This window comes from Mytilus edulis, chromosome 9 (assembly GCF_963676685.1).
Source record: "Mytilus edulis chromosome 9, xbMytEdul2.2, whole genome shotgun sequence".
In the NCBI taxonomy this organism is placed as follows: domain Eukaryota; kingdom Metazoa; phylum Mollusca; class Bivalvia; order Mytilida; family Mytilidae; genus Mytilus; species Mytilus edulis.
The window spans coordinates 39473056-39488309 of NC_092352.1; the positions used below are offsets into that span (position 1 = coordinate 39473056).

At 29.9% G+C, this 15254-nt stretch overlaps 2 protein-coding genes across 4 annotated transcripts in view; both read right to left on the bottom strand.

Moving 5' to 3' along the window:
- Nucleotides 1-15254, bottom strand: part of LOC139488377 (tyrosine-protein phosphatase non-receptor type 13-like) — a 108889-nt gene that overhangs the window by 13537 nt on the left and 80098 nt on the right. The window lies entirely within an intron of this gene.
- LOC139488379 (uncharacterized) lies at nucleotides 1744-15247 on the bottom strand. Of its 2 annotated transcripts, XM_071273927.1 has the most exons (5): nucleotides 15157-15247; nucleotides 6207-7992; nucleotides 5311-5508; nucleotides 3476-3637; nucleotides 1744-2448 (listed from the first exon to the last, which is right to left on the bottom strand). In XM_071273927.1, coding segments are annotated over exons 1-5 (2727 nt in total). In that variant the 5' UTR covers nucleotides 15159-15247; the 3' UTR covers nucleotides 1744-1869. The 2 variants fall into 2 exon arrangements, with proteins under 2 accessions (XP_071130028.1, XP_071130029.1); XM_071273928.1 differs by lacking the exon at nucleotides 15157-15247 and having other exon boundaries at nucleotides 6207-8098.

The window sequence follows — 15254 nt, forward strand, 5'->3', positions numbered from 1 at the left end:
ATCTGTATTGTTTCTCGATTTTTCTCGACACTTTCTCGACAGTCTAAAATGTGTCTTGATTTGTCTTGACCTATTCTCGACTGTCTTGAATTTGTCTCGATAAGTCTTGACATATTCTCAACATTCTTAATGATGTCTGAATATGTCTCGACACATTCTCGACATTCTTAATGATGTCTGAATATGTCTCGACACATTCTCGACATTCTTAATGATGTCTGAATATGTCTCGACACATTCTCAACATTCTTAATGATGTATGAATATGTCTCGACACATTCTTGACATTCTTAATGATGTATGAATATGTCTCGACACAATCTCGACATTCTTAATGATGTCTTAATATGTCTAGTCACATTCTCAACTATAAATATCATCTGAATTGTGTATCGACGCAGTCTTACAGTCATAAACACTTTTTTGAGCTGATTTGTTTTCATTTCTATTATGGCTTAACTAGACTAAAAGAATTAGAATACAATATCACAATGCAAATTATAAAAACAACAATTTGGTCAATAATTGTTTATTAGCCATATAAACATTGAATATTATGCATGTAAAATGAAATAGGTCTACAGTATGAGTGATTTCAATCATTAAGCACTTATTTATCATATGTATAAATTAACATTTGTAACCCATATTTAAATAGGTTTATATTTAACCATACTCACATTTGTATTTGTAACATTTTCATACCAATATTAATTTTTGTTAAGAGAAATAAAGCAGAATAAATATCCTGTACAATGGTTGTAATTTGAAAGCTCGGAACTTTTTTTTTTCAATTACAGAAAAAAGTAGGATGTGAAATGTGTGTTTTGGTTTCCACATTTTAAATGTTTTGACACTACGCTTCTGAATTTTTATAGAAGTCGTTATCCTCATTGCTTTTTAAATTGATAATACTGACCGAAACCAAATCAGGACATAAAATTGAGTGTCCAAAAAATAAATCAAACATATGCAAATTTATATAAAAGATATAACAAAAAACTGAATTCATCAAATATGGGTCCACTTTCTACATGATAACTTTTAAAAAGTACTCACAATGTTAAGGCAGATCATATGTAAGTTTCCTGAGATTCATTTTTTTTATACTTTGCTAAATTGAAGATTTTTATATGCTCTTTTAAAAAATATAATAGAAAGAATGGGCCTCTGTGCTATTTTTAAAACTATGAGTCATTGAAAAATTGTAGGATCATGCAAAAACACATTTTTGTGCAAAAAAAATCTATGAGATAGAACTTTCATTGAAAGAAATTGTGAGAAGATAGGTTTTATAATATGTATAAAGAAAAAAAAAGAAAAAGTGGTGTCACTGAACTGCTTTCTTGATACAAGTAAAATTTTAAAAAAATCCCAATCAGACCAGTAACTTTTTTTTACTAAAAGAGTTATCTCCCCTTAAATGGCTCAGTTGAAAAAAAATGTCTCTAAAACACAAAATGTATGGTATTTGTTTAAATATTTTGGATAATGCAATAATTATCTACCTATTGAAGGAACTCATTAATTACAAATTACTAAGAAATACTATAATAATATTAAGTCTTATATATTATCATTACCATTTTTTACAGGTGAAATACAGGTAAATGCGTTAAGGTGCAACTATTATTTTGGAAAAGTAATGCAAAAAAATGTTGGAAACGTAATACACCCTTTGAAAGTAATATCTCATAGAAAAAAGCAAAGTTGACTTCCATTTAAAAAATCTCTTTTTATCCATTTATTTTTTTCTTTTGAACAACTCGTTCTATATACAGCAAGAAAATACATAACAATGTACCTTTCCAAGTATATAAACTATTTATCTACTTCATACAAAATACATGTACATGTATAAATGCATACCTAAACATTTAAAAACCATATTTTATTGTCTTCTGAAGCAAATACAACTGGATTGCTTATTTTATCAAAGCTAAAAATATGTGTGTCAATCTTTCTGTCATCGGTGACCAAGAATAGTCCAGATTGTTCCGGAATGGGAAACATCTCCAATTTTACCCACATGGTAGCTTTATCTAGATGGTTGTGTTTGAAAATCTTAGAAATTGTGCCAAAGCGACGGTTTGTCCTATGCGAAACACTAACACAATAGTCATGTGAGCGTGATGCTGTCGTCTGATGCTCTGTTGTTGAGAAGAAAATTTGTCTTTTTAACTCGGCATTCTGTCTTTGGCTGAACTTTAGATATGTGACCACTGGGTCTATGTCAAATAACTCATAATTTTGGTCATATATATTATTGTAATTGTCTTTTAGAATTGATAGATCCTCACTTTGCAATATGAATCTTTTCGTAGATGCTGTAGATATATCATGATGGTGAATGGAGTTTACTTTTTCTGCCAAGCGACACAGACTTGTTTGTCTGCTGTAATTTATAATTTCACCACTCAAAATATTGTGAGAGCTCCAATCGTATATCTGAAATATGAATTAAGGAAATTAATTTATGCATACTAGAGTAAGTGAATGAGATGTGATAAATTGTATCTTAACAAGGCTGTATTCCTTAACTCTTGAAAGCCAAATCAGCAAATTGTATATAGATAATGTTAAATGCTGAAAACCATCACATATAGGGTGCTCATGTGAACCCTCATATGCAGTATCTCAAGAAAAATGCGACAACCATATAAATCATGTCTGTCTTGTGTTAGACTAAAAACATATGTGTTGACTTTTAAACCTGAAGCATTTGTTTACAACTGTCTTAAATAAGGTACCTGGTGTTCAGTTGTTGTCGTTTGTTGATGTGGTTCATTTTTCTTTTCATTTCTCGTTTTTTATAAAAATTAGACTGTTGTTTTCCTATTTTAATGGTTTTACACTAGTCATTTTTTGGGGCCCTTAGTAGAAGTTGTTTGGTATGAGCTAAGGTTTTTTGTGGAAAACCGTTCTTTGGTCTTTAATGGTTTAATTTTAGTGATAATTATGAAAATGCAACACACAATATAACTTGCTAATATGAACCTTGATTCAAATTTCACCAAGCATTTTGAGCGTATTGTAAGGCAAAACATAGATCCCTACTTATAAAATTTCATTACACTGCAACAAAATGCTTTGACTATCACTTGTCAAGGTGTAAAGTACAAACAAATATCAAGTCAATATCTTAAAGAAGATAAAAAAAAGGTAGAAAGTAATGATTTGAGTGAATTTTCAAAGTCCAAGGACGATATCTCTGCACATATTGTTTTCATAGTATTATTCATCTTTCTCAATACATTTTTAATCCCAAAATGAAAATTTGATGCAACTCAAAACGCCTTCATTTTATAACCTATCATCTATATATAAGATGTTGTGGTCTGCTCGTTGTGGCTCATTATTGAAGGTCATACGGTGATTTATAATTTTTAATGTTTTCGTCTCTGGTGGACAGTTGTCTCATTGGCAATCATACCACATCTTCTTTTTTATGTTATTCAATTCTGTTTTAACTTACCCGGTATGTCTGCATCACTGTTGATTCTTCATGTCCATGTTGTAAAATTTGTCTGGTCACCCAACTGTTTGCTCGTTCCAAAGGATAAAGCCATCTATCATACAATGGTCCATAGTCTTCATAACCCTCTGGGATATGATGTAGCAGGTGTGTTGTGATATTCTACAAATAAAAATATTTTAAACAAATGAAAAATTATAAATTCATTCGGTATTATATAGTACTACATCTGAAAAGAAAATTATATAAACCTTAATTCTGACTACAGTACTGACACTCGTTTAGTGTCTGTCTGTTATGATGTTACTGATGAAACTTAACACATCAGCTATACACAACTCCAGGATGTGTGTGAAGGAAATTATTGCAAGGGAAATAATTGAATGTGCTTATTTTAATTGATATTTCAACAAGCATCATGTTTAATTATTAACATCAAAGTCAAGGGTATCCCAAACTCTGTCTGAACGACAAAATGGCAGATAAAAAATCATTCGGACAGACAGAAATTTTGAAATATTTTGTTTGAATATATATGTACAAAAACCCAGATTTCTCTTTCGGTCAGACAAACCCTAAAACAGTTTGGCACAGACTGAAAGTCCATTAATTGGTCACTGAGAGAGTTGGCTTTTTGAAATTATGTGACATCTTCTTACGTTGCATTTTTATATCATTCCGCAATTTATCTGCCCTTTAATCGTTTTAAAAAAAATTATGTATACATTTATAAGGGTGCTATAAACAGTTTCATATAAACAACAGGGGTTATTCCCTGACTAAAAATAACCATGGAGGGAAACCCCTGTTTATTTACTCAATTAATGCTAAAGTAATTAGCTTTCAATTAAAAAAGGTTGAATATTGAAATAATTTTAAAAATTATATTAAATATACATGTTTTGAAGGCAGACAACACTGTAAACATCCTGTTTTTAGGCAGTGAAAATTAAAACATATTTGCAGCCACTGTAGCTGTTTTCGGAGCAGGAGACCGTACTTTTCAAAGGCCTGGTTAAAACCTATAAATTTCATACAGTTTTGATTATATAAAATGTGCACGTCTGTATGGGTATGAACATAACCTGATTTCAGGTTTTTTATGTTCAAATTAGGCTTCTTTTTTAATATGATAAAAGTACACTTTCTATCGAGGTTATAAGAAGCTAGAGAACATTCTGATTCCAGTGATATCTAGTTTTATACAGGTATCTTTATAAATCAGTCCACCACTAAGGGTCACTTATGCATGGCCCCTCAAAATATGACATCATAGAAAAAACTGTTGATAGCACCCCAAGTACTTAAAATAAATAGTGCCTGATATTATTTGTTTTATTCAGCTCTCTAAGCATACTTTTGGAAAATTAGATCATATAAAAATATACTAATTCTTATGAGGCAAAAATCTACAATCTGATTGAACAATTACAGTTAAGGCTGTAAATAAAACTCCATCTACCTTAGCAGCTAGTACATGAAGTAGTAAGCAATCTTTAATTATGTGCAGAATTTTTTTTTAAACTGTTAAATTAATTTAAATGGTTAAAACAATCATGCCTTTTTTAATCAATAAACAAAATATCTTGTTTCAATTCGTTGTTTTTTTATCATTTACATTTCCTAGGAGAGGCATCAACAAAATGTTTTGAAATCTTATAAGAATTAACTTTATTTTGGTTGATCAGGGGTGTACGGATATTAACTGTAAGCCTTCTGCTGTAAATTGTGTGAGATAATTAAAATGATAAAGTAGATTATTATTGTTTACTTGATTCTTTCAATTGCAAATACGGATGAATATAGAACTCATACATCTAAGTAGATAAACTAACCTGCAAGGTCAAAGGAAAATCCCTTTCAAGTAACACCACTGCTGTACTTGTGTCTTCAATAAGTCCTTGAAGCTGCTCAGTTGTGTAGGATGGTTGTGTCAGTCTTTTGATCACTTCAAATAAATTGAATAAGGTTTCTTCTTGTGGCTTTGCTAGGAGGCCTCTGATACACCATGCTGCAATATTCTTGGTTACGAACTGAAATAAAGTATTTTTCTATATAAATATGAATAAAAGGAGAATATTCACTATTATTTGAGTTTGAATTAACAAATGTTTTAAAAAAAAAATACTTATATCATACAAGTATCTGTCATGACTGAATTAACTGTACTCTAATAAACCCAATACAATATTTACACATTTGACTTTTATCAAAAGTTCAAAATAATTTTTTATCTTTAATGACATTTATAATTGTCATAATTGATATTTTCAATAATTCTCAGTTTAGGGAACTTGACATATTTGTAATTGGTTTCCTTTAAATTTTATCTTCAAGTTAATCATTTTTTTTAGATCACTTTATTGAATATTTCATAGCATTTGTGCATGGTAACTGCATTTTGTTAAAATACAAAGATTCAAAGCATTTGGATGAAATGATATATATTACTAGATATATAGGGCATACTTTCAGTATATATATATATATATATCAGAAATAAACAAAAGTTATACTTTTTTCCAGCTTTCAAATAATTATTACCACCTTAACCTTGCATTTTGGAAATTTTGTATATATATGAATTAAACAGGATTTTTCTAAATATTGCTAAAATCTAAATTGCATTTTAGTCCCCAAAAAAAGGTGCAATAATAAATGCAAGCAATAATTTCTGAACTTACAGTATTCATATCTAATTCATTAAATAAAATATTTTTATAATCAATACCTGTTGTTTGCCATGCATTGTACGCAGTGTCCATGCTCTGGTAAAATGGTCAGCAGGAGTATAATCAAAGCCTTTAGGGTATTTAACACTCTTTGCTCTGTTGTCAGCTAATTTAACATCCTGTTTTGTTAGTAACCAAGGAGCTGCTGGTAAAGGAGGCGCTTTTGGTGTTGGTTCAGGAACAGCTGTATCTACAGATGATTTCTTTGCCTGTTTGGATGGTCTCTCACATTCGGTTGTTGATAATGATGGTCTTTTTGGCCAGGTTTCTTTAAATCGATTATAATCTTTTTCGCACTGGCGAACTTTAGGTCCATCAGATTTGCCTGTTATCAGATCAAGAATGTTGCTGATGACATCTGCTAATGTGTGCATGCCATCTGGTTGCATCTGATGCACCCTGTCAAAATATGGTAGGCGATGAAGTGGATGTATCCCTTTAAATCCAGTTTCTTTTTGTAGTTTACATTTTTGGTTATTGTTTTTTTTTTTGTCATATTCTTTTCTTATTTCCATTTCTTCTTCCCTTGAATATGCTTGTGGTTTGGGAGCAACCTCTTCAGTTTTCTTGGCAAATAATGTCTTGTCTTTCCGAAATGGCGAATCTGTGGGTAAAAACTCTCTGTTCGATATGTGCAATACTTTATTCACAGAACTGCTATGGACACCTGTATCTTTGCAGAAAAAACAAGCACGAATAGCTGCTTGACCAGAACAGTGTAAAAGTTTAGAAAAAGCTGGTATATCACATAAATACTGTAATAAAGCAATCTTTACATTTACTGGTGCATCTGTGTAGGCGTCATACAAGTTACATTCAATGTTTGATAAAAGTTCGTCAACTAAAACGTTAATATAAGGGTCCAGTGATTTTGGTTCTTTTCTACCATAGCCTGGAACAATACCTGCCAACATCATTGGTCCTAAAATATATCGCATTTCTTGTGGGAGTGTTATCCAGGTGATGATGAGAGGCCATATTGACTTCTGGACTGTTTGGTTCTTATTTGGATTCACACCATCAGCAAAAAGAGCCAATGGCACACAGTTCTGCTGTTGCTGATCTTTGAAGACTCCATCTGTCATCTGTTGTCGAAATATATTGCCATCTGTGTAGCTGCTTAGCCTGCCAGTTGTGTTAAGCTTGTTGGCATAAAGAATCTTTGCCAGGTTCCTAGTTCCATACCAACGAACTATGCGTGGTACTATAGGCATATATTGGAATGTTTTTTTGTTCCTGTTGTTTGAAAACACCAAACTTTCATTACAGTCTGGACAGGCAAGAATGGTACTGCTGATAGGAAAAATTTTACAGTCATTTGTACAGCATTTAAATTTTTCTATTGGCATCAGGTATGGTTGAATAATAGTGACAGCTTCACAATAAGTGGATGGCAGGTTGTTTGGTTGTGGTAGAACACACTTTTCGTGGTAAAGATACTGTGACAAAGCTGTCTTTGACATTCCGTTATTAGATGAAAATATGAATAAATGTTCGGCTATGGCATCTTTTACAGTTCTATTAGTTCCTTCATGGAGTGACTGATTTAAAATTAAAGTTTTTTTTAAAAGTTCCTTAGACTCTCTTACAATCTCAGGTTGTTCTCTATGAGTGTCTGATATTTCAGCATGGGTGTTATGGATTTTCTTTGAATGAGCTCGGAAAGTCTTAATGTTGACAAATTTTCCATTACACTTTGAACATGTGCATTGTCTCTTCAAGTTATCCATTAAGGTGATGGTATGGCTGTATACTTCATATGACAAAGATGTTGATGATGTCATCCTGCAATAGAGAAAAAAAATGACTGTAACTACTGCAGTGGTATATGGATCATGCAAATGACTTGAGAATAAAATAGAGAATTTAAATGGAAAATGTGTCCAGGTGACAACAACCCGATCAAAAATAACAATTTAGTCCAGTAAATCTAGCATAAATTTGACCCAAACCTGAAAGTAATTGCAACAGAAGATTCTAAACTTTTAATCTTTAGTATTATACCCCAAATATACACAGAAAAATTCCCATAAATTTTACTCAAGGAAGACTTAAAAAACTCTTACAAAAATGGTAGAAATATCAATAAAAATTGATACAAAATGAAAATTTTTCCGCTTCTATTCATCAGAATGTATTGATTCTTGATTTTTTAGCGGTCTTTAGAGTATAACAAACAACTCTAAAGGTGTTTTCATATCTTTTATCAAGCTATTACCTAGATTTTTGTAATTCATTTTTTTACTATTTATTGAATTTTTCAACATGTCAAGTGGTCCGAGTACACAGTTATTTCGTAGTGCATTTCTTATGGACAATAAATAAAAATTAAAAAAATCCCACCTGCGCTTTCTAAATAATATTTTTACAGTGTGCTGTACTACTTTTGGGACAAATTATATCAAAATTATAGAAAACTTCATCAGCTCTTACTCAAAATATGGACAATTTTATGTTAAGGGGACTTGGATTGTTTTGACAGCTTCCGAAGTGCTAATTTGTGACCTTTTCAGCTGAACCTTATCACTACTTTACATTGATATTTATGACCCAAATTTTTTTACAGTGTCATTTCATCCCCCAACTTGCTATATGAGGCATAAAACATGGAGAAATAAATTTGGAAGGGGTATAACAAAAATTGACAAGTAACACACTGTCCACAATAAGGACTATATTCGTGGACAACGAAAATCAAAGGACGATAACTGTGTACTCGGACCTAATAGGATAGAAAAAGTTTACCAATCTTAATAAAACTTGGTATGACTAAAGCTTAATATATTCTAAGACTGCTTACAAAGTTTCATAGCAATAGGATATATATTAAAGACATTCTGATTAATTCTATATTCAACTTTGCGCGTTAAATTCAGACGTTAAAATTGAGAAATTTCAACTATCAACATTTGAGGCTTTTAAAATTTAAATATTGCAAAAAAATACTTTCAAAATGCCTATATATATAATATGTCATGTAATTTAAAGCAATAGATTACTCATTTGATACATCAGACTTAGCATAATTATTCAAAAGTCAACTTTATATGAGCCTATGACTAAAAATGGAGGTTTTCCAATGAAGGGGGACCTTATATAAAGATGTAATATTTTCCAGCAATTTTAAATTTGTGAAGCTTTTTGATTAGAAATAATTCTTATACATGTTATATATGTATTTAATGTACTTTAAATGGACAGAACACTTACAAATAACATCATATTAATTTAAAAGGGTCTTAGGCCAAGTAAGACTAAAAATAATTTAGGGTCAATTTAGGCCGTAGCACATATTTACATTTAAAAATGCATATTTGAGCTATAGGAAATAAAAATTTGTGTCTTTTCTATCATTTTTATACTCAGGTGACATGATGCAATAAATCTGAGCACAAAAAGGCTCTTACATTCAACTGTTTAAGCAGACAGTATGGTCTGATACAAAGAATTTTCACTTTTTACACCGGACACAATTTTTAAACTAGATACCCCAATGATGATTGTGGCCAAGTTTGGTTTAATTTGGCCCAGCAGTTTCAGAGGAGAAGATTTTTGTAAAAGTTAACGACGCCGGACGCTGGACGACGACGCCGGACGACGCCGGACGACGCCGGACGCCGGACGCCAAGTGATGAGAAAAGCTCACTTGGCCCTTTGGGCCAGGTGAGCTAAAAAATCTGTTGCAATTAGTTTGAGGTTAAAATTTAGTTTGACTGGACTAATTGAACTAAAATTATAAACTGAACTTTAACCATTAATTCCAGTGGATAGGATAGGATTAGTGTTTTTATACAAGTTATAAACAAAGTTTATAATTTAAAAACACATTTGGATCAAGACCACAGTGTATCAGTTTTTAAACAATCTTAATCTTCTTGTCAATTATTTTAATTGAAAAACAAAAATTATATCAAAAGATTTTTTTGTTGATGCATTCAAGAATTTGTATAGTTAGTCTAACTATACAAATCCTTGATGCATGAGATCTGAGTGTTTCTTGAGAAGACAACTAGCCCATATTTTCCTGTTTTTCATTAAAAACATGGAAAAATTGTAATATGGCCTTAATGTAAATTTTTCAAACATTTACATATTTTTTCTTTAGTGGCTGTTATGTATACATACGGTTACCAATTAATGAGCTTTTAAATTTTAAGTTTATAATTTTAAAAACATTTGTGAAAAAAAATTGGAACTTTTTTGTAAATTATTTTAATTATGAAGGATTGAAGTGTTACATTTAATAATATATGTACTGGTTTGTTTAATATAGAGTAGAAACATAAACCAAAAAAAGTCACAAAACCTCAAGGAAAAAAAGTCATTTTGATAAGATATAAAAAATAAATAATTATGAAACAAAATTAAAAAAATCAACCTACTAAATTGCTATACTAGTTCTGGTGCTCTTGTCATGGTTATGTGCCATATAAATATAACAAGGTAAAAATTATGGAAATATGCTTTCTAAAGGTTAAGCTTAAATTTTATACTTTTTTAATTTTGTGTAGAATTTGAAAGTAAAATTTAAGTTATAATCTAGCTTTTCTTAGACATAATGAAATTAAGTGAATCTCATCATCCACAGACTGACTGTGGATTTTCATAGATTACCAAGTCTTTTGATTCTGCTGAATTAATTTTTATTTGACAAATTTTGCAAATAAATTGTTTCACATAATCATATATTAAAGAATATTACTGGTTAGGGCTATAAACTTTAAAGTTAATAGTACTATTTAAAAATGTTAACACAAAACCGCTTTACATATAATGCACAAGGATGCAGGAAAATAAATAATTTACATTTATATTTATTCAAAAACACTTTAATTATAAATATAAATGTATTATAAACATAAAACTTCTGATTGTAATTAATGTATATCATTAACATTGCAAATATATTTGTACACAACATTTCAAATGTATTATACATAGTAAAATAATTTAAATGTTTTTTTGATAGCAATTAGGAAAAACAATCCAAACATTTAATGAATTTGCAAAAAACCTTTCATCATTTGAAGTTTCCTATCAGGATATATTTGAATGGCTTCACAAAGCCAATCATAAAATTAAAAACACAATAGAAATGGCATTTTCTATTTACAAGAGCTATACACATGTCAGCTTTGCATTGAAGCCATGTTCGTCGTTATTATAACACCTGTAAAACTTCAAATAAAAAACACAAGTAAATGTTTAACCAATCAATTATCATCTTTTTAACCTTATATAAAAAGTAAAACTGAATTCTTGCACATCATTGTTTGCTTGTCAACATGGAATATCAACGTCACTACCAGCCAACCTATACACATCTTAACAATGTGAGAAGTAACAACCAGATAATGCATCAATACCAGCCAACTTATTCTCTGCCAACTAGTAGTAGATCAACAAGTCAGACGTCATACCAGCAAAATACGGTGAGTTGCAAATACACTATAGTAATTAGTTTAAATAATTAACATGTGAATAATTAATATAAGGCATCAAAATCTGTCTAGTAAAGTTACTTATTTCGGTTTTTTATTTGGGAGGACAGATAAAAAAAGAGGGGAGGAGTGTTAATTACTCTGTATAAAATAATAATATTCAAACACAACCATTATAGACCCAATAAACCATTTCAACTCATTTTAGTTTCATTTTTTTCTCACCTGTTTATGAATATGAACATGAATATTGCATTTTTAAAAGTAAAGTTATTTTTTTTTATCATATTTTCTAATAATCAGATAATGTTGCTTTGCTTTATATATCATATTTTATTTTTCTGAGCATAAGCAAGGCCCTATTTTACAATTTGATGTTGTTAAGTATAACAAATCTTGATATTTAACATAATTGTATAGTATTTGATTTAAACAATGATTTGTATAGTCTAACTATGATCCATGATTAACCTAAACATTAGTATCAAATTTGAGATACAAATTTTTTTTACCAAAATTGTCTTCAATTATATTTAAGGATGTTTGCTTGTCATGTTTTGGAAATTTTGTCAGCTTTTGAAATCCTCTGGTTTTATCCATTTGAATGCCTTAAAAAAATTTGACCATGAACCCCCATTTTTTCTTTGTATAAATCTTATACATGTATAATTATAAGCCATTTGTGAAAGTCTTATAAATCTTAATTATATTAAATAGTTTTTGAGAACTTTTAACTGGTCAATGGTAAAGCAATGTTTTGTAAAAGAAATTATTTTATATTTTGCTCTTTTTTCCGCAAAAGACAAAAGTTTGAGCGGTTTTGAAAATAATGTTGATGATAGACCATTCATGAAATGAGACCCCCCCCCTTAAATACGATGTCATCATTATGGAACTGTTTCAAAAGATATGAAAATGATCCAAATAATTTTAAAGTTCACTGGTTCAATTGCTTTAAATAACTTATCAATTAAGCATATATATATATATATATATATATATATATATATATATATATATATATATATATATATATATACTTTTGTAATTGCTTTTCTTAATTCAACAATTGGCCAGTTCTATTTGAAATATATTTAAATTTTTTTCACTGGTTAATATGGCAAGCCGTTTTGCTATTTAATCTAACTTCAAGATATCTCATAAACTTTATAAGATATCTTATATAGTAGTTCATTAGATATTTGATATAGTTTGAAAGATATCTTATAAAGTTTATAAGATATCTTATATAGTTCACGAGATATCTGAAATAATTTATGAGATGTCTTATACATGTAGTTTATAAGATATCTCATATAAGTTTCTCAATATGATATTGAATGAACTAAATAAGATATCTTATACAAAACATATTTACAAGATATTTCATATACTTTAAGATATCTTAAATAAATCTTATATATTATATGAGATATCATATATATTATGAGATCATTTGAAATTCGAATAAATAGCTAATGGGCCTGCCATAGGTTTATGTTAGCTGGTACTTGTGGTATATATGTTTTTTTGTAATAGGCCTCGTTTACCAAAGTTAAGATGATAGTGCATCATATGCAATGATATTCATGTATTACAACTTCCCTGGTCTGAATCCAATAATTTCTTCAATCAGTGTACAGAAGAAATTAACTTAATATTCATTTTCCGTTTTTACAGGAAAATGATATATTATTTCGTCTTATATTGTATGCATAAAAAAATTCCCAATTGGGATAAAAATTCCCAATTTGATATTTAAGGGACCCATTTGTAAAAACCTGGAATCATCCCTGCAATTCACTACTTAACAAAAAGTTTCAGCACCAAAATTTTTTTGACATGAATTACATCCCCCTACTTAATATTTCATGCATTTAATATAAAGAAATAAATTGGGAAAGTGTATTAAATAAAACATGTTAGTTATACACTGTTAACACTAGGGACTATATTTGTAGACAACGAAAACCAAAGGAAGATAACTGTGTCCTTGGACCTTATGATCATAAGATAGTATCCAGAAGAAAATTTTGTAAAAATAAAATTCCATTTTTTCAATATTTTACATGTAAATGGACTCAGTTTTTCTGCGGGGAAACATTACATTCACTCTGTGGTTAAAGTTTTTAAAATTTTAATAACTTTCTTAAACTATCCTTGGTTTGTACAGGAATTGGACAGAAGCTTATTTATGATCATAAGATAATATCCAGAAGTAAATTTTGTAAAAAATAAATCCATTATGTCCATATTTTACATTCGAATGGACATAGTTTTTCTTCCAGTTAACATTACATATGTATTCTGTGTTTAAAACAAGTGTTGAATGTGATTTAAATATTCAAATGAGTTATCTCTCTGCTATGTTATACAAATGAACATTTTTAGGGCCTCCTTATAGCCTAACAGTGAAAAACTGAAGAAATAGCATAAAATGAGAACTAAGTTAACTAACAATACTTTTCAGATCACTAATATAACAAGACTAGTAGAAAGTTACTTTCACTTGAATGTCATTTAATCAAACCATTCAATAATGCCTCTTATTATTTTGTATATTCTGTAAACAAACTTATAGTCACAGATACTTCTTTTCACATTTAACTTTATTTAGCCAGTTTCACAGTGATATAATTTCTTGTACTTTTATTATACATAATTGCAGTCCCCTTGATAATACTAGAGCAAGGAAAATTCACATAATTTAGATTAATTTAAACTTTAGAGATAAATTTGTGATCAATCCTGCAGTATATACAATAAATTTTACAATTTTAATGCATCTTTGGAATTGCAAGTTTGAACATGATGAGTCTTAACTGATTTTGATGAGTCTGGGACTTATTGACTTGCCTTAGAGAGAACCCTGATAAGAAATGCACTACAAGTATAAATAAAAAAAATCATTGAAAAGCAGGGGTGGATTAAGCGGGTTTTACATAGGGAACCCCCCCCTTTTTGTGGGAAAAATTGATTGCTTATATAAATCACTGAAGCATGACTGATGCAGGGACCCTCTTAGTTAGTCAGTGGACCCCCTCTTGTGAACATTTCTAGATCTGCTACTGAAATGGACACTTTTCTTTTCACTATAAATATTGACTAAATAAATAACTATGCTGTGTTTTGTGAGGCTGCAACCTTTTGATTATCGGGAGGGGGGATTTCAATTCAAGACAAACATCTTTTTTCTTTGGCAAAAACAATCTATATTTTTGGGGACTAGTCCAAAATCCATTTGTTTTCTTTCAATTTTAGCATCATATTACACATAGTCATAGTGGCAGCTGCTTGAGGATGCAACATACATATCCTATTTACTGGTCAAAAACAAATATTTTTTTCTCTCCAAAACCTGTAAACAAACTTATAACCACCACCCCCTCCTAATCAAATGGTTGGCCTAAGTGCAACATTACCATTTCTATTTTCACCTGGATAAGGAGGTAAAGTTAGAAAAGGCTTTGTTTGAAAAACAAATGAAGAAAATCTCTAAAAATCCTACATTTATCCATCTGTCTAATCAATCTGTCTGTTTGTCAATGTTCACGAGATTGGCAAACACAGAAAAAATGTCACATGATACAACGTTTCAACCTTCAC